This window comes from Channa argus, chromosome 13 (assembly GCF_033026475.1).
Source record: "Channa argus isolate prfri chromosome 13, Channa argus male v1.0, whole genome shotgun sequence".
NCBI classification, from domain to species: domain Eukaryota; kingdom Metazoa; phylum Chordata; class Actinopteri; order Anabantiformes; family Channidae; genus Channa; species Channa argus.
Window position 1 is genome coordinate 9695380 of NC_090209.1, and position 23765 is coordinate 9719144.

At 39.8% G+C, this 23765-nt stretch overlaps 1 protein-coding gene across 8 annotated transcripts in view; it reads right to left on the reverse strand.

Annotated features, from left to right (window-relative positions):
• Positions 1 to 23414, reverse strand: part of tmcc1a (transmembrane and coiled-coil domain family 1a) — a 35292-nt gene extending 11878 nt beyond the window's left edge. For 2 of the 8 annotated variants that reach the window (XR_010916286.1, XM_067526192.1), the window contains exons 1-4: positions 23291 to 23414; positions 22182 to 22259; positions 14977 to 15026; positions 13505 to 13791 (exon numbers count right to left, since the gene is read on the reverse strand). Coding sequence is in view for 7 of the 8 variants with exons in the window: in XM_067526192.1 (XP_067382293.1) it covers positions 13505 to 13791; positions 14977 to 14983 (294 nt within the window). In the remaining variant the exon portion in view is untranslated. Of the gene's footprint in view, position 1; positions 6034 to 10721; positions 12095 to 13504; positions 13792 to 14976; positions 15027 to 20564; positions 20606 to 22181; positions 22260 to 22850; positions 23263 to 23290 lie in introns of those variants that run through there. The other 6 variants (XM_067526197.1, XM_067526194.1, XM_067526196.1 and 3 more) reach the window with 6 other exon arrangements.
• Positions 23415 to 23765: the final 351 nt, after the last annotated feature.

The window sequence follows — 23765 nt, forward strand, 5'->3', positions numbered from 1 at the left end:
CAGTGGTGAAAGTAGGAAGTGGAGAGGTGTCAGCAGTTACCAGGTTGAGGATGACCTCCATGATGGGGAAAGGCATGCACGTGGCTTGGACTGATTTCAGTTTTTTCTATCAGTTTGATCAGTAAGTGCATCCCTCAGGAGACAACCACAGCCAGAGGAGAGGGGAAGAGTGTAGCCCCTGAAGAGCAGTCATCACTCACGACACTTCTCATTCACAGTCCACTTGAGTCAAAATGTACTAAACAAATATTCCAATTGACAACAAGGAAGCAGAGATTCTTAGGAGTTACTGTTGCCTTAACTGAATATCCAAAATCCATACAGTGTCCAATCCCTCCAGCAATGAACCATTACTATTATTATCTGCAGACTGTTGTGTTGCTGGTTCACCGAGCAGCCGCTCCTCAAAGCCCATGACTATGCTTCAGTGCAAGCACACACTCCAGAGGACACCCAGCAGAGAGCCTGCGGATATATGCGCTTCAACTAGTACGACTCCCACAGACCACATGAATTAATGGGAGAACAAGGACTCCTCTGGAGCAAATGGTCCGTCCGATGAAGATCTGGAGTTTAGAGAGTCGAGACAGTTAATCGGATGTTGAAAGAGTCCGTCAGGCATAAAATCCTCAGAGAGAGAAAATAGAGGCAAATACCCAGAGAACGGATATGAGGGGAGTGAGGGAGCAGAGAGGGAAAAAAGGGAGCCCACCAGGAGCTGTCACTGAAAAGGATACAGAGTAGGAGAGAGAGAGCAAAGGAGAGAGAGGTTGTGAGAAGGCTTTATGGGGGGAAAAGGGGGCTTTTTTCTATTGGACTAGGCCAGCTCAGGACCACAACAGTGACTAGCTCAGGCAGAAAGAAGAGAAGAACATTTTTCCACTCCCACCTTTCAATTATCACAGTTTGACTGTCACAACCAATCAGTTTCCTGAGTGATCTTGCTGCAGTGATTCACCTGCTGCCTGTCTGCACTAACATACAAAGCCAGACCAAGTGTTGCTGATGACTAAGAAGACATAATGAGATGCTGTGCTGCCTTAAACTGGCATGTTTCTCACATCGGCTGTGAAAAATGAAACATGCAAAGAGGTGGAGAAGTTTGATTTAGGCAGAAAAAAACCCAAGAAAAAACTCAGATTACACAGATTACATGGTCATGATGATTATAAAACAGGTATTTATTACTATGCATATGTGTGCACACATGACTGGGAACTTTAATTGTCACTGTGACACTTCTCCACCGATGAAAGAAGTGATCAAGCATGCCTTTGTAATACTCTACTAGCATGCTAAATTATGTGAACAGACAGCAGTTGGTTAGTAAATTCTCAGGGCCAAAATTAAACTATTAGTTACATATACTGTATAGGAGAAACTAACTGCTCACATGAAAGTGCAAGTCACATATGTTACCATCTGTCTAAATCTAGTCCCAACTTTGCTATGGTAGGATGGGTATTAATTCTAAAACCTCATAACAATATAGCTACCGTAGGTTTTCTTTAGGATTTTCCAACAGCAGAAGCCTCCATTCACATAGATACTTTATACTTTAGTCTTTTAAATTAAATTTAAATAAACAACCCTTTAACACAGACCTGGACTGACAGATCTGGACTGATTTGGACCAGTAGACTCCTAGTTTGTGTCACTACTACTTAAACATAGATTTATCATGGGGAATCCCACACTGCATAACAAACACTAATGCAAATCGTACATTCTTTGCACACCTCTCAGCCTCATTCCAATATGAGGTTCAACTCTCATATGGAGGCCAATTGTCCCCCAGCAGCTCCTGTCAGTCCAGGAATACTCGAGCCTTTAGGTTGACTCAGGATGTCTTTACTCCAGTTTCTGGTAGCATGCATTACTAACAAAACCTCAATTCCAGGAGTGGCCCCCACAATGACAAAACCACAGAGGGGGGTATACTCATGTTTTGAAAAGCAACGGGTGCTTAAAAAAGAAATGTGTGCCTCAAGGGAGGTTTTACGTTATTACTGCTATATTAGCTGGTCAAAACTAGATGATGAAAAGCTGTGGCTTAAACTGGCAGAAAATTAATGTTCTGCCAGTCATTTTATATAAGATGGTAATACACAGACACACACACACACACACACTCACACACACTTTAAGCATTTGTAAGGGGGTTATACCATACTGATCTGGTGATGTATGTGGAAAAACCAGGGAAAGCCTGTTTATCTGGTTAGGCAAGGTGATGGTGCATTATTTATATAGCGCATTACAAACAAAAAGGCAAGTCAAATGGCTTTACATAGGTAAACAGAAGCATTAGAAGATTAAAAACAAGACATTTTTAAAAACAATAAGGAATGACTGATGTGGTCGAGCTCTCAGTAGACTTAAGAACACTACAGTATCAAGTGGTTTCATGTGTAGGATTCTTGAATTGGAGCATTGTAGCATAAGTTATGCACATAACATTTATACAAAACTTGTCTAAACTATCAGTAGGACAATACACTAATCAAATGTTATGACAACATGTTTTTCTTCAGCCAGCACATGGAGGAAGCAGCAATCTCATGAGGATACACAATACTCATTGTCATTCTAGTGCTGAGCTCAGGTCACGTGGGTGGCACACAGTTAAAAAAGTTCTAAAAGAATCTTGACAAATGGATGAGACTGGCTCTGATGTAGCAAGACTAAAAGCACAATGACTATGTATGATAAACAAAAAGCAATTCAAATTGAGAAACTCTTAAATTTGAATAAAGGCAAAAGCTATTATAATAAGAACAAGTTTAGGGACTTTACCTGTTTTTCTGTAAAATTAGACATCTACGTACAGAATTAACCTATAAATTGTGATGGGTTACACTCAGGCAGGCTTAAGGGGTGTAAGAGCTTATGTAAAGGCAGAAAAGTGAGAGCTTTGTCTGCATGGACTGCATGTAATTCAAAACTGAGACTGAAGATAACCATGACACAGGGCTCAGACCTTTTTGAACAATGCCCTCCCCCTAAAAGGAGCCCGGTTTTTCAACCCAGGGTCTTCAGTCCTTCATAGTCTAAGCTCCAGTGTGATCAACAGTTACATAAACTACTTTATACACAGGGGCCATTATGACTGGCAAAGTCAGAGAGCGTGGAACATCCCAGTAGACAACTCTGACACTGGCATCAGCAAGAGCCAGGCAGGAAGGAAAACAAACAACGGACAATAACAATAAACCAAAAAATGAAGTGGTCTCAATCACGCTGTCTGTCTAAAAACAGATAAAAGTGAACAGCACCAGTTTTACATCAGAAAGGTCAGACCGTCTCTGTCTGCTGACTATCTACTCTTTAGTGTTTTAAATTCATTAAATATATGAGTATGAAAGTGCAGATGATAGTGATTGAGTCAGTCACTGTGGGTAAATCTGGTGAAAGAAATGTAAATAAAGTTAATCAATGAGTGTATATGGTATTATATACTGTATGTGATGGTAAGGTAAGTCTCATGTGAGGTATGAGGAGAGACACAAGGTTTGTCCAGTGGTGGTGACTGGATGGAGCTTATTCTGTTTATACTCAGCTCCTTTAGATTATGCAACATGGAAAGAGAAAGGGTACTAGTATAAAATGCAGAGCTGGTCTGGCTGCATACTGCACAATACCACAGGGTGGTATGCAAGCCCAAACCCACTGCCAGCCTATTCATAAGTAGGAAGATGAAGAATCTAGCACAAACAGTTCCAACTTTTGGCACTAAATGATTATTTGCTTTCCTTTTCACTCAACCACCACACCACACATTGTGGCCCCATATTGACCTGGCCCAAGACTTTAAATCAGACTTGTTGAATGTTCTGGGATCTGAATACAGTCTTTGAATTTATACTGAGATTCCACTTTGTGAACTGGGACATAAGAAAGCAGCAGGACACAACAGGAGGACACATAAGGAAGAATAGCAATTGGCTAATAAAAAGTTCTCATCCATGTTTGAAAGCTATTATCTAACAAAAATATTAAAAGGTATTATCTTATTGCCCAATCAGATTATCTAATGAAACAATTGTGGCTGTCCCATGTACTGAGGTTATCTTCCAAAACTGAACTCACAAGCATACTGTATCTTCTCCCTTACTTTAAATTAGTAACTCAGGAAATACACTTGTTAATTCTTAAGGTTTAATCTGACAGTCCCCTTTCACAGCAGACATTTTTATTTATCACAGTTGAAAAAGCATGGGTGTAATAATTAATGATGGCCCAGTATCCACAACAGCGCGCTGACCTAAAGTGCACTGTGCTCTTCCTATTATACCAACAAGGATAAGAAAGTGGCAATGGCTGTACTCCAGAACTGAAACCAAACTGAGCACTTAGAAAGTGGAATACTTACTGCTCTGTGTCTGATGCATCATATTGCTGCCCACAATGAACACAGCAGGTATACAAATATACTTTCAATAATAATATATTCTGACAGACTTGAATTGTCATTTCAGAGAGGAATGTGGAATATCATATCATCAAAACGAGAATATAGGAGACAATAGTATAAAATCTATATTATCTGGATTTGTCCCGTTGCCCTTGTGAGGTACAGCTGTCCCCTTAATAGAGTGATTATAGAGTGGCCGGAGTTGGTAAGTCCATGGACCACCTGGTCCTCAGGGGCCCCTCCTTGCTTATTTACCAACCAACCCTGCTCTACCCACTGCTGAATGCCTGGATCCGGAGTGTTCAGACAATCAGAAGCTGGAAGATACCAATTAACTTTGACTTCTTCCTCTCCACCCTCATCTCAGATATATCAAGGTATCTTCCAGGTTCTGACTGACTGAACACACCCGATGTACAGACAATAATCAACAGTTGGTCGGTGGCAGAGGTAATTGAGGACCAGGAATGAGAACCACTGAACTAGAGTCTTACTGGTAGAATATGACAGCCAACTACAGGTTTAATCCACCAGGGGGAAGTAGAGCACAAACTACCTGACCATCTGCTGTATGGACAACTGAGTTTGCTTCTGGTCTGCCTTTAACTCAAACCATGCCCTGACAGGTTTCCTGTCAATAGCCCCTTGTTTTTCATTGCATTTTTTTATTATCACTACTTCTACATATAGACACACAGTCGTCTACTTAACATAATTCAGACCTGATGTGGCAGTCACACAGGTGACCACAGTATCAACCCACAAAACACACATCCCAAGAAGATAAATTGCAGAAAATACATGAGTGAGGGCAGTAAAAGGTGTAACCTTTGTAATTATATATTATGTCAAGACAGGGGATCATGAGATGAAATTAGGTAAAGTGGGATTTAAGGGAAATGTCAGATCATAAAACATTTGTGTCTGTCAACTTGCAGAAAATGCTTATGCTTAGGTACATTTCAAATGAAGCCACTGTCAGAAGAATAGCAAATACACTGAAATATTGTTTTAGTGGTTTGGGTGTAAGTTTACAGTGTGAAAATGAGGCTTTCTGAGGTTATGCATAGGTAGAAAGGTAGAAAAATTTTACTTCCTATGATGATTTTTGCTTGACATATAGACTAACCCTAAACTTAAACCTTGAACAGGTTATGATCAGATTTAAATTTTTTGCACGCATGTGTTCTAAGTGGGTCACTAGAGCAGAGCTGAGCTTAGCAATCTATGGTCTTATCCATTATTCATCAAATTCACACAAATGATATAGTTTGAACAGGGTGTGGCAGGGATGCAGAGAATGCCCTTTCTGACTCAGTCTGCTCTTTCTGTCTTAGACTGAGCAATTTCCCTTTAAAAACAATCTACTGGTATGGAGGTTTATCTTGGGTTTATTGTGACAACACTATGAAACAAGCTAAGAAATTGATATCTGGAGCTAAACCCGTCTGTTTCCTGAGTCAAAGAACCCACTGTAGACCGTAGAAATGAATTCAGCCTGTTTGAGGAACAGACAGGTCAAGTTTAACCAGAACATTCTCAGTGACTGACTGACCAAATGGCAATTCTGCAATAGATGAAATAACAACATACATATGAGGCTACTACCTACATCCCCCCAACAAAGGAGGACCTATAGTGACTCACTGCTGACATGTACAAATAATTGCAGATAATCTTATGCACAGACAAAAAACTTCTAAATGTTCTAGACCTTAAGCCTGGTAAAAATGTAAAATGCTAGGATTTTTATGGAGCAATAAACATGGGGGATTTTTTTCTCACTAGGTTGGATTTTTTGTCTAAATGAAGGAGGCATTTCGGTTTATTTGCTATAGTCTTAAGGCAAACAAATGTCATTGAAAATGCCTGACACTGGTTCAGAAAAGGCAGTAAGCTGCACCAGACTCCTTCAGACTCATTCAAACCCAGATTATAAAGGTATAACATTGGCTTCAACTTCACAATCTTTTCATTACTCAATCCATCCTGATGATCCACCCACCTCTTATACTCCACCTCCCTTTGAAACTATTCTCTTAATCCATCCTTTCACACCCTTGCATATGCTAGGTTTCACACACAAAAATATTTGTTATACATAAAGCTGTAAAACTGTGGTGTTAATATGTGTGTGTGTGTGTGTGTGTGTGTGTGCTTGTAGCATCTAAAATGTTCCCAGCATTGTGTATGCTAATGACAGCCAACACCGGATAAGGGCGTTGGCCTACATGTATAATCACATGAATATTCAACAACCTAATTAATCAGGCTGGGGCTGCTCCAAAGGGAACACAAACAGTTGGGTGGAGAGATGGAAAGCACACACGCAAACACACACACACACACACACACACAAAACACATTTGAGCCTTTCTGAGTATCTGTTTCAAGACTACTCTCTGGATTTACATGGTAGAGCAAAACATATACAGTACATCTATTTAGTTTGTTTATTTTCATTAAATTGAAAAACAGGAGAATTATGTCTGATAATTCTGATAATAAATATTTTTCTTTACTAAACTTCTCTTTTTTGTGTATGACAGTGATAGTTATCAAGTAATTCTCATGTGTCATAACAGAAACAGGAAACAGTGGCATTTTAGCACTGAGATCTAAGGAGTAAGGTGTCATCCAACACTGGCTTTTCAAACAGTTAATAAGAGAAAGCTTAATCACAAGTTTTCTAACAAACATTTTTTACCAAAGGTGGCATATTCGGTGCATTACACTGCAGTCTAATTTGAGTAAGCAATTGTTCTCAAACTCTAATAAGCTGTCATTCTAAGAAGCTACCAGACAGACTGATGAGGTAGCCGTGAGATTAGATGGTGAACTTCTGAACATTCTGGGTAAATGAATTCTGACCCCTTTTTGAACATCACCCTGTTACCATGGAGATTCGCCACTGGCGTCAGTTGTGTGAGCGCTGGACAAAGATGAGAGGAAGACAGATGGGAAGAGAGAGAGCTAAAGAAGATAAAAAGTGAGGTTAAGGATCTAAAGACAGAAAGAGAGAAGGAAGAAAAATTGCTGAAGAAGTGAAAACCTGGAGTAACACGCAGAGTAGCATATCTAGAACCTTTTTCAGTAAGAAGAACCCCCTTTTAGGATACAGGTGACCTCTCAGATTAATGCATAAATAGATATGATGTGTTAACGACTCCATACATCGTTTAGATACATTCATAGGCTTTTGGCTGTCCAATGAATGTTGACTAACCTTATCCTACAGTAAACTGCATTTATAAGATGTGCACCTATGATCAGTTTTGTGTTTTTGGGGGACCAAAGGCAGTCACACAGTAATTCTTACAATATGACTGCAGTTACTATGCAGTGTGACAACCTGACCACTATGGCATCATATAGCACAGAATTCAGTGGCTGGTATGATATTTATAAAAAAGAAAAGCGTAGACAGCACTCTCCAGGAAAACCCTTTAAATGCTAAATTAGGGCATTCAATTGCAATACAATGTAGAAAATGGTGTTTGAACCCCTTCAGTAGCATTAAAGAATTTGATTAATCTACAGTACACACAGCTCACTGTTAGTAACATGATACAACAGAGAAGTACAAAAGAAGAAGACTTACTACCTTTGGGAAAAAACTAGGCAAGGCAATATTTACACTTTACACATCAGAATAAAAGACAATCAAAATACTTTTGCTTATCTGCAATGAAAAGACAAGAAGGAAGTGGGAAGGATTACAGTGCGTGGTAGGGAGATTAACACATTAGAAAAGATCAAGCTTTTGGTCCTTGTCCAAAAGTCAGTACAAACCAAACGCCACCAATGTACCCTTAGCAGTTTTAAACTAATTCTTCACATGAGTTTAGCACTGTAAAAGGTCTCATAGTAAATGTCAACTATGTAAACTATTGCGAGTCAAGATGGTACGTGCAGCAGCAACACACACACTGTGCATGAAAAACAATTTACTACGGGCTGGTAGTTAGCAAACACAGCATTGTGATGACATCACCTCCAGTGCGTACTAAGACAACCTGCTTTATCATCCCTGTGGCTGTGTGTATGGGTCTCTCTCTGCTGCAAGTCAATCGAAACTCAGTTGTTTGATTATACATGGGTTTGAGTGTGTGCTCCTGTGCCTTTGTTTACCATGACTAGAGGGCAATCTGCTGTAGCTGTGCCTGGATAAGATAGTTGCCATAAGTATCTGCAGCCCTGCTTGTACAGCATATAAATTAATGTGACCTAGCAAGTCTCTTTCTGTCTTTTGCAGATTACCAAAATGTCTCCAATAACTTAATAAAGTAACTCAGTGTCACCAAAACAGTTATAGGATGAGTAATTGTGACCTGCTGCAAAGGACACAAATACTTTCATCACCACACAGCCAGTAGCCTGCCGAGGTGAGAGCTGATGAGAGTACGGAGATTAGGATGTTAACCTGACAGGGACGGTACAAGCCTCGGGGAAAAAGGGTGATTTTCACTACCTCCCACTGGCACCTCTCTCTTACGGGACAATGTTTGTGGAGTTTACATGAGCACCAATTCCTTCATAAGTCAACAAAGACAAAATAAAAAATAAAAAAGGCAAAATGGTATTATTATTATTATTTTATGAGGCAGCATGGGGGTGGAGTGGTTAGCACTGCAACCTCACAGCTAGAAGGGCTTTTGTAATTAACACAATCTCATATGACTCTTTATTATAAATTATTATCTTTAAATTTTAAACTATTAAAGTTTGGCATATTTGGCCTGCCTCAGAATCCTTTGTATAAGACCCGTACACCTTAATTTATTCAATGTATACAAATCCCCAAGACACAACGTTTTAAGATAAACAGATCATAATAAGTAAGATGCATATATTTTCAGTGAAATGAAGCTATTAAAACACATTGGTAATAATACTAAATTGTGCCCCTCTGAACTGTTTTGAATTTTTAAAAAGCCCCTGAAGGAAAAAAAATCTAGTGATAAACAATAAACAAAGGATTTGCAAGAAGACAGAAGAAAAGGTGGAGATGTGGCCTCATGGAAACAGACAGGGCCATCTACCCAACCCCCTCCTGTCCAATATTTCAACATCCCACTTTTGGAGAGGACAGGTTAGTGAAAATTTGCAGACAGGCCCTGAAGGAGGTTATGTTCTCCAAAGACAAAAACAGCTTTAGTTTCTCTCTCACATACAAAGATCGTATGGTGTGAGAGGACTTGCCTCAAGGCTTGGCTTCTGTTGCATCTGAGCTCCGTAGCTTTAGCCCACTAAGACAAACTCTATTGTATTTCCTTATCTATTGTCTTAAACAAGTCTTCAAACCTTGCAATAAACATTTTGCACCTTCCAGCCTTTCACTCGGTCAGACTGCTTTCACTCCTGCCTCTCTGTCCCTGTAATAAGAGGGAAAAGACCAAACTAGATGAGACTCCATCGATCTTTATGCAGACCTTCCATTCAGAGAGAAACTGTGCTTCAGTCTGGGCATGTTGATGCTTCTGGGCATATCAACATCTACCATCACCGTTATACAGAACTAGATGAGAGGATGTAGTCAATGAATTTATCAAAAGCTAAATGTAATTAATCCCACAGGCTGAGCACCAGCTGTAGAAAAGCAGGCTCCTAACAGACCTAATGCTGAGTTTTACACAGCACCTCTATTCTCTTTAACAGCATTACATCAAGAAAATAAATACATCACATGTATGGAGACAAACAGTACATCCTGAAGTAGTCTAGTATTGCAAATGAGTCATAAATGCGCCATAATCAGCAATAATCATACCTAAAGTTGACCAATAATTAGATCTCTTGGTGATGGCTGTAATCAACTCTAAAGGCTACTGGTTTAACTGCTGCTCAAAGAGATACTGTTTAACAAGAAGTGAGATAAACTGCAAATACAGACTAATTGTTTACTGTACTGATCAACGTTCCTAATAATGAATGAATTCACATTAAGAAAATCATGATATGCACAAATTGTGCAATGAGTACTTTTTCATGTTGTCAACTGGCTGATATGCAGTATACACAGTTCCTGCTGTAGAGTCCATTTTTACTATTTTGTCTGCTGTCCTGAACAAAAGGAAAGCTCAAACCTCTGATCAAGAGACAATACCAAATGGGTGGGAGAGAGAGTGAGAAAGTAAGATAGACAGAGAGGTAGAAAATGATGTGCAAAATATCCATACAGCCATTTTAAAGATAATAAAGACTTTACCTGCAGCAAGAATTTTAGTCTCTGGTCATGAATGCAGCATGGAGATGGCAAGACACAGACATGTTTTTGACTAAACAAGTTTGTGTGCTTTGAGCTTACCTTGGAGTACTGTCTACGAAGATTGAAGCGCTGCACCATCCTGACTAACTGATGGACCCACAGCTGGACCCCCTGCTCTACTCCTCTCTGCTCATATCCTTCCAAAGTACACACTGCCTCACATCGTACAGTCCAAATTTAAACACACACACACACACGCTACCCTCTTCTCCAAACATTCATGTGCACACACATTTCTAGTCCACATTGCGCTCATCTATCATGCAAACACTAATGAGGAGACAGTGAAAGTGAGATGACAAACCGGAGGGAGAGCGAGCAGTGATAAAGACAGCTAAATGGTGTTGCCCTCTAATCATATACACAGCGATCCCCTGAGCTTTGTTGCTTTCCCTCAGACACAGTCACTCACATAAGATCTTCACACCACATGGTTGTCAAAGCACATTGATCTTCAATAAACACACACACATACACACACACACAGTATCTTTAATGCAGGCGAAGAGAGGTTTTACAGTCACACATGTACACACCCTTCCACATCCTCTTGTGAACACAGCACTGGTAACACAGTCAAACAGAGCTAATGCTCAGCTCTCACTCAGTCTACAATGAGGCAAGGTTGCCTTCTGCTTCCTGTCAGTGAGCTGAAGGGTGGGGCGAAGATGAGGTGGTGGTAGAGAAAGAGAAGGAAGAGATGGGAGAGGAGGAGGGACCAGCTGAATGTCTGTGTTAACTCTCTTCAGGGACAGAAGGAGGGACATGAAGGGAAAAAAGGGGGGAAGAACAGGAAGAAAAAGGCAGGGGGGGAACATGATGAAAAATGCTGAAAGAAAAAAGAAAGAAGACTGAGGGTGACCATGAAATGACGATTTATCACAATGATTTTCATTTCTGACACAAGATATACACCCATCAACCTACACTAACAACAGGATGTCATACACCTTCAAGGTCGACCATGATGTTTCTATGGCAACCAATGCGGGGCGTAGTTCTAGGCAGCTTGCAGCAACTTTCTTCGTAACCGCAGCAACTGCTGGGATGACCTGAATGACATTATTGTTCTGCTGTGCAGAGACATGGTTGTGATGTTAGCTAGAGATAAATGAGACCTCTGCCAAGGGCAAACAATAGATTAGAGCAAGGCTGATGGTCATCTCTCACAGCAGCAGGGCTACTGAAGCATATATGTCTAGCTATCAACCCTGTCTCATCCTCAACTAGGTGATGACACATAAGAGAAACACATAAATGAAGGATACAGAGTATGGTACGGGGATGGCCTATAATACATTTAGCTCACAAATCAAAGCTGACAGTTAACAGGGATATAAATTCCTACCTGATACCTGACTTAGCCTACGGTCACTCTCTCTTACACACTGATACTGAGTTTTTGGCATGGCTTATTTCATTAACCCAAAGATCTACAACAAAAAATAGTTTGTAATGCAAACACAACCTCCACAAAAACCAAGGCGAGTGCTGGTGAGAGCAGGTTAGCTTATCTGACAGGGACCTCTGGTGGCAGACAGAACAAACTGTAGTCAAGAGTAACTACAGTAAGTTAGCTGTAAACACAAAACATGAGGTTAAGTTTAAAGATTACATTGTTAAGGGTTGTGAGGCTTTAAGAAACATATGCCGATATAGAAAAAACATCTATGCAATTTATTTTTCAATTTAGATTTATTCCTCTTGTGGCATGACACCTACATTTCATAATGTTAGATGTGTTGCTATTTGCTTCTTCCATATTCTATACTTGTGCTGTTTTGCAGATCTTAAATTGTAACCATGTAATGTATTACAGAAGCATGAATAAAGATCAGTTTGAGCTCCCACTCACTGCTTGTGGGTTTTCAAGTGACTTACGCTGTTCTTGTCTAAACAATATCCAGTTACTTTAAAGAAAGTGGTTATTTATTGTGTAGCTGTTGGCTGTCGCAACCTTACATCATAGTTCTAGTAGATTTTTAAGAGATGGGTTTTTAAAACCCGATTCTTTGAAAATTGAAGTTGTCATTTCACACATGTAACAAACAGTGGGAGATTGAAAAAATGTTAAAAAAACTGCAGCAGTCACCTGAAAAAAAAAAGCTGTCAACACACCCATTCGCTCGCTTTAAATCCTCTAAACAATTTGATTACAAACTGATTACATATCAGAATGTCAGTAAACACGCCTGGGGGAAAATACATGGGTCATCTATATGTAACAATTTTGTCCACGTATATTTAAACAAGACAAGGCTCAACTTTAAATACCGAAAATATATCAAAAAAGGAGATGCAAAAAATGCAGAAGCAAAGCCATCGTGGCTAGTCAGCCACACATCCAATGCAGCAAGGAACACAACGTTCACATGGCTTAGTGACGCTTTTGAAACAGACTCAAGTTACTCAAGTGGCATAACACTCCATTTACTCCTCTTAATGATCTCTGGATTAAACACACTGGTCTCATGAAAAAAGTAACTTTAACTTTAAGCATAGGATAGAGCACTTTTATTTTATTTTAAAGGACAAGTTAATAAATTTTATCTTAAACATTACCCATGTAAAATTGCTTTTCAAGTTTTTCATTATGTTAAATGTACATTCTGCCTTTTGTGAGATGCCTCTCTTTCGCAATTACAAAGGAAGTGATCACGACAAAATGCAAATTCCCAGCAGAAACAACAGGCTGTTACATCAGCAGCAAGATGAACCTCTAATTGACAGTTCACTGACAAACATTCACTGAATCCTATAAAAGAGGAAAAGGGACATATCAGTGTCATCCTGTCTATTAGTAATGAGCTGCTGTCGCTTACCCTGTCTGTCTCTTCAGTGGACTGGTAACCTGATGACAACACCACATCACTGCTGGTGTACCCAGGGGCAGGGCTGCTGGGTGTAGTGTCAGTGGTGGAAGAAGAGCGTGGACGGCTGATATGATGCTGTGGATCGTGGGTATTGCGGCGGTGTGGTGCCTGGGGGCTACCTCTCAGGAGAGTATCACGATCTCCACTCCCCGATCCCGACCCAGACCCTTTACTGCGCCGGCTCTGCAGGCTGGTCCCACGTTTCATCATGCACACCACGAATGAGCCCTGACCAGCTGCAGAAGGAACCACAGGAGCAAATAAGGGGTCAGGATCAAGACAGCAGGACCCCAAAGCATCCTCAGGGGCTAAGGTGGAGGTGTCACCTGCTGATACAAGAGAGGAAGACGAGGAGGAAGACAAGGAAGTAATCGTGGAGCGAGAGAGGGAGAGGCGCTTACGCTGCTGCTGGAACAGCTGTTTCAGGCCATAGCCAATTACTCCTATGCTCTCCTGGTGTTCTGGCTCATCTTAATTAAGGAGGGGCTCACTGACTGTGGTGAGGCCCTCTTCAACCCTGGGCCTAGAGAACTTACTGCATGAGCGTCATGAACTGAACTGGGGCCAACCCACTGACTGTCCCCCTGCTGCATATGGCCCTGCTGAACTTTCCCTAATAGCTGCAAAGATTTGTCCTATTAAACAGTATGCTACCACTTCCTTCACTTTCTGTCACTCATGTGAAAGGTCAGACCAGGACAACAACAGTAGAGGAGACAAGACTAAAACAGTACAGCAGAGAACAGTGGAAGTAGAGATGGGGCTGTCTGATGGAGGGCTGGATCAGCTCAGGGGCATTCAGGGGGATGAATCCAATGAGAGAGCATGTATCTTTGATTCAGGAACACGTAGCTATGCTGGTTGAGCAAAGAGAGAGAGGAGATAGATTATGAGAGGCGGAAATGTTGATAAGATCCAGATATTGGCACTCATTGACTTCTGACCATTATCATCTTTAAAATGTCAAGTAAATGGCAGGAAGTGTGATTAGAGACTAATGATTAACAGTCTAAAGTTTGGACAGCATTACTATGTACTTAAGAAAAAATATGAATCAATAACCTCAAATTTGTAATTAAAAAATAATATACGATAAGTACTCCAGTAGTTAACGATAGATTCAGACAGACTGTCTCACATCTGAATTATTTGCTATAGGCCAATGTTTCATGACTAAACACAGAAAAATTAAGGAAAACAAGCTGGATGCAGGTTTGCTAGCATGATGCAGATGAAAGATAAACAAATTCAAAGATTACAGTAAGCAGGTACATGCAGACTAAGAAAATTATCAGCACCCTAAAGACAGATTGAGTTTTAGAGACAAAAGAGGTGAGCAGAATAAAGAAAAGTATGCACAGAAGAACATGTAATTGGCAAAGAGAAGATAAATGGCCTACACCAGAAGAAGAAAAACCCACCTACCATCAGTCCAGCTGTCAGCCTAGTGTAAATCACTTTTGAGAATTACCTGAGACAGGTGGATAGTAGGAGGGAGAACAAAAACAGAAAAACAAATCATTTTTAAGATCAAAATCAATCCATTCAAATAAATCTTTAACTAATTCACTGATCATAAAACACTCAAACCTTTACACATTTCAATCTGATTTAATCAATAAGGATTTACACTGTGAGCTGTGAACATGAGGATATTGAAAAGAATATATGCAAGTTTGAGAGACACACTTTAGTATGCCTGTGTTTGTGTGTGCTCCTTTAGGAACTCATTTAGTATTCCCTCATCATGTCGTGGTATCAAGAGACCAGGGTTTCTGAGCTAGTAATAACAGACTATCACAAACACAGACCACAGAACATGATCACCTCCTGCAGCCTTGCGAACCGCCTGGCTGAATTTATGTCTGTAAAGAAACAATAAAGCAGACACCTGATAAAATACCAGCTGTCCTCTACAAGAAGGAACCTTCTTGGAAAACCTTGGTGGAAAAGCGATCAGCTCACAGACAGAGATAGGCAGACTAAGTCTCCCTACAGCTTCAATAGCTGCTCACATTGAGGGCAGCGAAACAATGAAAGTAGGAACATTAGGAGCCTGGGACGAGTGGTTACGTACCAAAACTATACTACTATAGATTCCTTTAGCTCCCCTTACAGGCCATTAAGAATAACAAAGTTAGACAGACATCCAAATACATCTCACAATTTCAGAGAAAGAAAAAGCATAAGACCTCTTGAAGGTAGCATCTTTGTAATGGATTAGCCACACTCACTGTATTGAAAATGTGCATGGAAACAAAACACACTGATAAAGCAGCTTTTACTTTCTGCACAGGCTGAATTCAGGTTGGGTCTTTTCCTTCTGATTCAGTAAGCAGATTCAGACCAGCAGATATTTATGTACAGTACTTAATTCACAGGCTTTGTGTTAATATGGTGCTGTCAATCGTTGAAAGGGCGATTCTTGCCTGCCAACATTAGAGAGAGAGAGAAAGGGCAGACAGACAGAGAGAGAGAGAGAGACAGAGAGAGAGCAGGTGTCGAAGAAGTTTAATTATTTAGTCACCTGCTAGTGTTCTCCTTTAATTCAGTAGTCTTCCTGATTCAGCTGCTGCTGCGTAATTATTTCATATATTTTAATTACACATGCGAGCATGCACCTTCAGTCAGATGGTTAATTGTATTTTCATTCACATAGAAATGTGATGGATCACTCTGCTGTTATTTTGGAACTACAGTAGTTAGTGGGAGAGTAAACCTAAGTTAATCTTGTCCTAAAGCTGAAGTTGAACCTGAACCCCTGATGTGACCCCAGTTTTCATCCCTCCCCCGTGCTTGTAAATCCCCTTCTTCATCCCCAGGCTGATCCCAATGCTGGTTTGGATGTTTTCTTGATTGCCTAGGGTTTTATAGTCAATCCTCTTTCCTCTTTCAGGAGACTTTAGAGGACAAAGCTTTATTGTCTTGGTGTGGATATGTGTCCTGAATCTTTGTTTAATTCACAGTAAGTAAGGCTTGTCATTTCACCTTGATAACGTAAAGGAACCAACGTAAGATAGGGCTTTGAATTAACTGTGCTGATACAAAACTATACTTAATTGCATAGTGTTATACTATTTATTATAGTTATACTACTAGTTATAAAAATAGCTAATATATTATAACATCTAGTTTCAAAAATGCGGTGCCAGTGTATGCCTACATTGAAAAAAACTTTTGTTTTTAATTGCCACTTTAGATCAATGTCAGAAACATGCTAGTGATTGGATGTACTTTGGTCTATATAGGCTTTGCCAACCACAGGAAAGATCAGTGATTATCAGCAATAAACAGGTGTCACTAACAGATGGGGTCAGCAGCTTTCCAATTTTACAACAATGTCAAAGGCCGCTCTGGAACAATGTCACATTTACCCATACCCTTGCATAAACACAGACAGAGACACACACATACATGTCATTGTTCCCAACTCTGCAGCATTCCATTTAACTAAGCTGCCAGTTGTCTTGTCCTGCTGTCATTGTCTCTGGGCAGCTAGAGAGATGGTGAAAGCTCAGCAGAACTCTGGCACTAACAGAAAAAAAACAACTCACAGAGAGTGAAAACTGTGTGAAATAATACAGTAGATCCATAATTCAGCCTAATAAAACTTGTGATAAAGTTTTTAAAATCCAACTCATGCTCAAACAAAACTGTTGCATCTTTAGTTGGGAAAATGTTATACAGTATTAATGAAAATGTGCCACATAAGTGCTCACATAAGATCACATCCATGAACATTACTGAAAAAGGAGACTTAATCCCCAGAGTTATAAATGTGAAAGCAATAGCTCAAATAACTAGGCAGTAAACCACAACAACCTAATTCATGTTTTTTCTTGACTGTTTCATTTAAAGCAAACTGGGAACAACTAACACAAGAGGAGGTCAAGCTGGCCTTTGCACTTTCACAACTTTACAGCCATGTTGTTATTCACTACTGAACATACAGATGGTCAACTCGAAGTGTGCCCATAACTTAAACAAGCCCATGCAGTGTTTCTAGAAGTGTCTGAGAATTGGCTTGGAATAGGCCCCTCTTTGTTCCCTCTTAGACACACACAGGCCCATTGCTGCTTTTTTGTGCCTTGCCTCTTTCACTGACAGACACACATCAATAAGACAGGAATTAGGCCAGAGAGTTCTGGCAGTGATGAGTTTGTGAGCCATACACCAATATCTGTGTGTCTGTGTGTGTGTGTTTGCCTGCATGACACAGAGATAGAAAAGGAAATAAAAAGAAAAAGTCAGGGCAAAATCTACTGTGTGGAAATGTGCATACTGTATGTGTGTGTGTGTGTTTGTGTGTGTGAGTGTGTGTGTGTGTGTGTGTGTGTGTGTGTCTTTGACCAATGGAAACTGGACCATATCTCATTCAGCAGCCACATACTGACAGCATAGGCAGGAAACAAGAACAATCGTTATTGTATTTATGTGTGTGTGCGTGTGTGTCTGTAGAAGGGATGCAGAGCATAGCACAGGCACAGCTATGTCACTTCTGACAGCGCAGGAGATAACTTCAGCATAGTGCGAAAAGTGTGGTAAGAGACACAGCTCTTTGTACAAGACAGGAAGAGAGGGTAAGTAAAGGAAGAGGGACAGACGGTTACAAAAGGAGTGAATGAGGTCAGATTGGATCAAAAGCGTTTGACAGTCCACGGCATGTCTTTCCTGGCAGTGTAAGGTTCAGGCTGGGGACTCAAAGTGTGTCTGAATGATAGAGGGAGGCACAACATCCTACTGTGCATGATGTAACCCATGGGGAGGATATGCTGTCAAAGTTACGCTCAGCTTTCCAGAAACAGAGCAAAGCAGAAGACATTCACTTACTCACATGGCACATGACATTCATTCTGTTTTCCCGACACCACAGACTTGTTCTCAAAACTTAAAGAATAAAACGCCTTGTCATCCTGATCTCTTTCTCAAGCTAGTCCTGTGTACAAGAATAAACATTCTGATTTCAAATATTACATGAAAATCCATTTGTACAGGTTGTGCAGAGACATCAGGCTTCTCAGGCCAGTATGTCTACTGGGGAAATCTTGTTTAAGGAAGACCTGTGTTTCTGTGCACAACGCCACAGCAAGTGTCCTAATGAATAATTCAGCATATGCAGGGAATTGACACTTGTCCGTGATGATTACAACAATCCTCAGTGCCGAGAGAATGTGTCTGAACTAATGCAAATATTGATAGCTTTATAGATCTCATTATCTTGCTGTTTACATACCAGACAGATGTTTTCAAAGGATGTTCCCAGTGAACAAGAAAGTAAACAAGTTGAGTAGGCAATACATTCAAGCCGTGCAAAGTAGCCCTCGCTTATTAACCTGATAGGTGTTTAACAGTGGCCAACCCTCCAACTTGGCCAAGACAGCTCATGTTCCACCCGGAACAGTGTAGCATCATCAAATGTTGACAGCCTACACACCAGCTGTCATGTCATATGAAAAAATGTGTTAAAGGGGAAAAGGGGTCTAAGAATTGGGAAAAGTAATGTATTTTAGGCTCAATGCATACTTTGTGCACAAGTGAGAAGACTGTCAGGTTATCAGGCTCCAGGGACATTGCTGTTTGTAGCGCAAGCATGTGAGAACAACTTTACATAGCCAGATATAAATCATCAATATGCTCACCGATTTAAATAACTCATATCTCTGAGTGCAGGTAACCAGACACTTCTCTACTGTAGCTCACTAAATGGGTTAGTGTGAATCAGCACATCAAAGCTCTAGGCTTGAAGCATGATATTGGGCTCTGCACGTATAAGCTATGGGTCAAGTCTACACTGTGGGAGATATTTTTGGAAGATAATATTCTCTAGTCTTCTAAACACTTCCATCTACCATACAAATACAAGATAAAGTAGTGTAGAGAAGACATGATGACAATGTGTGTATAACATCATATTATTGTGAATGCTCAAGAGTTAAATCCTGTATGCCGTGTTGAATCTAAGATAGTGGCTGACTGACTGATCACATTATAATTTATCACAATAATTGAAGTGAGTGTAAACAACAGATTCATAGGTTTTCAAGTCTATATTATAATAATTGTTAAGTGTATTGATTGACACTAATTAATGCAATCATTCCTCCAGTTTATACTAGCCATCAAAAGATCCATTCTTCCAATGATGGGGACAAAATAAACAGTCTTTCTTCTGTGAAAATATTAATATGGTTCATTCAGTTTTGACAGAACATGCATTAAATGAGCAGCTTTCGTCCATAATTTTTGGCACCTGGTGCACCAGAGGACGTATGGAGCAGAGGGAGTGAGCACAGTGGTGAGTTAAAAATATTATGATAAGAACAACTTTTATTGAAGAACAGATTTTAAAGTCGTTTTTAACAATTAAATCTTAATGACCATCATGACCCTTGTGGACTGAAGGTTTATTTTCATCCACTTACTCTGCTCATCCTTTCTTTTTACCCTGCCTCTTATGATGAAACTGTAGCTAACGTAGATGGATTTTGCATCAAGGTGCATTCGGTGAAATTATGTGACATTATCATTTTTATACAGTATTTACCCAAAGGTTGTATGTAAGGCATTCTACTTATTCATATATTCATAAATCTTTTAATGGCAAATATGAACATGAGTTCAAGTAAACGTAAAACCTGTTTTAATGATCAGATTGGTACTAAGTACTTGTTTGGGACAGATTTGAAAAATTGTGAATCTATCCTATAATACTAAAATATGGACCCCTGAGCCCTGTTTTTAAAGTGCAAATCCTTGTGACGCAGCGTGACCCCTGCCTCTTTTCTGCCTCTGCTGTCAAACAGGAAGGGTTCAGAGGGAAACCAGCAGCTTGTTGCTACTAGAAACTACAGCCTTTATAAATGAATTTCACCTTCAAGTGTGGGAGTCAGTACTACTGGGAAAAAGAAGTTTACTCAGTCCACACAGCATAAATAGCATAGATGGGAAAATATTTACTTGCATGTGATTTTTTATTTCATTCTGTTGCATCTAAATTAAGCTTACTTACTATGTCATCTCTGCTACCCCATGGGCATTCAAAAAGCCTTCCTGGAAGAGAAAGAGAGAAGGAAAAAGACTGTTTCCTCTCTGAAATACACTTCTTCTTCAGCCCAGTTCGATTTTTGGTTGAGAGAACAGACCAAATCACTGCCCAAATGATGCTAAGATTGTGTTTGCTTTACTAGGGTGAAAAAAATTACTAAGCAAGCTGCAAAATATCTTTAGAGAACCAAACATGTATCTTAAATTTGCAGAGCAAAACTTCGAAATCATCATCATCATCATCACGGACCATTTATAGTCCTGATTTCAGTGAAACAGTTTCACCTCAGTATTGTGGGTATTCCTCTAATGGTATTACCAACCAAAAAGTGTCATTATTGTAGCAACAAAAACATGATCCCCTCACTAGCTTCTCACCGACAATTATGGTAGTTGGAAAAGCTAAACGAGCGATGGGTCCTTCTGCCAACAACTGAACACACTGTTGCTTTTCAGGCATATGGTGAAGTGTAGGATATGCTTGGAATACAAGGGTGAGATTTCTGGTAAATCCTGGTCACAGTGCAGTCTATTGCTGGTTAAATTTGTCTAAATAAACAAGCACTGTCACACTCAAAGATATGAAGGATGATTTAGAGGCTAATTTAGAAATAAATCCGGACACCCAGAGGTGTCCGGATTTATTCATGGTTAATTGAATAAAAGTGATATATGGGGCAACAATGTTATTTGTATTATTGGCATGGTGAACAATAACAGCATAACACAAAGATATCCCACTTAATGAATTCACTGTGGTATTACTAAAATCCAACAAATATAGCTCAATAGACATACATATATTACCTTGCTACATTTAATGCAAAAAAATTCCAAACACTGCAGGCAGTCTACAAGAAACATGACATAGTACAAACAAAGCTTTGACTTGAATTTATCTACTAGAATCTTGTTTTTTATTATCCAGCATTTGCAGCTTTGTTGTAACAAATGCAAGCTTCCTGTACAAACAGCCAATTAACTAGCACCAGTGACAGCCAAAAGAGCACACAGCAAGCTGTGTTAATCTTGTAATCTGATCTAGGATAAGCGCATCTTTACCAAATCCAATGCTGAATAACTACATGAATCTGAGCACAATCAGACAAGGTGCCAACCCCATCTTCAGAAACAATTGAATTCTATTTTGTGAGCATCATGTCCCTTTTATATATATATATCACACACACACACACACACACACAAACACATTGCACTCCTACAAAGACTTTCAATTGTGAGCTCCGCTCCCTACCAAGAAGGCACAACGTGAGTGCAGTCAGAACAGGAGTAGGAGGAGGAGGGCAGCGTCATCATGGTGGTCTGACCGCCAGAGTGAGACATGAATGGCTGCGTTAACATTGCCCTGAAGGGGCAGTCAAGCTCTGAGCCACTTAGCAGGCTGTTCTATACTAACAGATAGTAGGATATATCATGTAATACTGGAGCGTTCCAAACCTCTGCATGTATATCTACCGTACATGCAATGTATTGTCAAAACCACCAGGTTATAAGAATGGTAAGAGATGAGATATAAAAACAGAACGGATGAGTAGAGTAAGTAGAGTAGATGAAAACAAACCTTCAGTCCATAATTATGACACTGGAGTGGCCTGTCTTCATTGCAGAGATGACAGCCTGCAACATCAGGCCCTCGGGTCTTCAACAAAGAAAAGAAAAATAGTAAGAAGCTGTAATCCTCTAAATGCTTCTTTTGGACATTGTACTCCCTGAGTCTGCTTGCCTGATGTGTGAGTGAGTACTGTATGTCTGTTTGGCTCCCAGACACTGGTAATAATACGTTACAGAAAAAAAATACTACTGCATCAGATGTAATGAGCTTGTAAATGTGCATCCTTTCTAGGCCATTAAAGGACTTTAGTCCATGCATTAGCCAGTCGAGACTAAAATAAATCTTCCCGAGGTTTAATTAAAATTTGTGTAGGTTGCCAGAAACTGGCAGGGCCTTGGCTAATATTACAAGCCAGGAAAATGTATCAACATATATATATATATATATATATATATATATATATATATATTCATTCAGTCAACAACCGGCTAGTAAAGTTACACAACTTGGAGATAATGGGAGAGTAAATCTTATTACCAGAAGCCACGAACTGTATTTGTTTTTAAAACCTATGTCTATATTATATAGCTTATGTCTATATTATATATGCAACGACAAGCTGTTATAGTAGATGCTTCTACATTTTTTTTGTTGTTGTTGTTATTCAAGGAACGTTACCTCAGCAAAACGTCCGCATCTGAATGCCATGACACCACAGATGAAATACAACGGCAGGCACCGTTACGAAAGATAAGTAACCCCTGCATAACATATTACACTGACTTTACACATAAAGTCATATTAGACAAGCCTTTGTTTAGGATGCGACATTACATTAAAAAACAAACAAACTAGAATGCTATAAAAAAAAAACGGTAACCCGTAACGTTAGCTCAGTGTCAGGGTTTTCAGTGACCAGCAGTAGTGTGATAACGGACTCGGCTTGACAGTCCCGTTAGTGTGTCATTGTAACGTAGCTGCTAATACGATAAAATATCGACACAGGACACTCTTAACAGCCTTTCCTTCTGCTGCTGACACGCACACCATCACACAAACGAACACACTGACAACAGTGCAACCCCCAAAAATAAACTAAAAATAAATGTCACACTTACACGGGTAATAGCAAACTGTTGGAGCTGAGACAGACATTGCCGTACGCCCAGCCGTCCCATCTCCCTCCCCATTCTGACGCCATCACGTAAGACATAACCGAGAAGGAACGAACCGAAGATCGTGTTGTGATACGATGTTTCACTCGCATGTGTAAAAACAAATAATCCATATCAAAAGTTTGGGGGCAAAACCCATTACTGACCAATCAGAGCTGCTAAACATGTCACAATTTGTTGTTATATTAATAACGTGCCAAAAGAACCTGCACATTACAAGGAATTACTTTATCAATCTTGAAAAAAGCGCAACACAAAACGCACAAAAAAATCATAAACCCACGGCTGTTGACCCAGTGGGAAAATAACATTTTAGAACATATAATTGCTTTGTCCTATACCAAAAAACATCCTATCATAATCTTCTTAAATCTTCCATCTTGGACACAATTTGAACTACCTATACTTACCAAAGCCA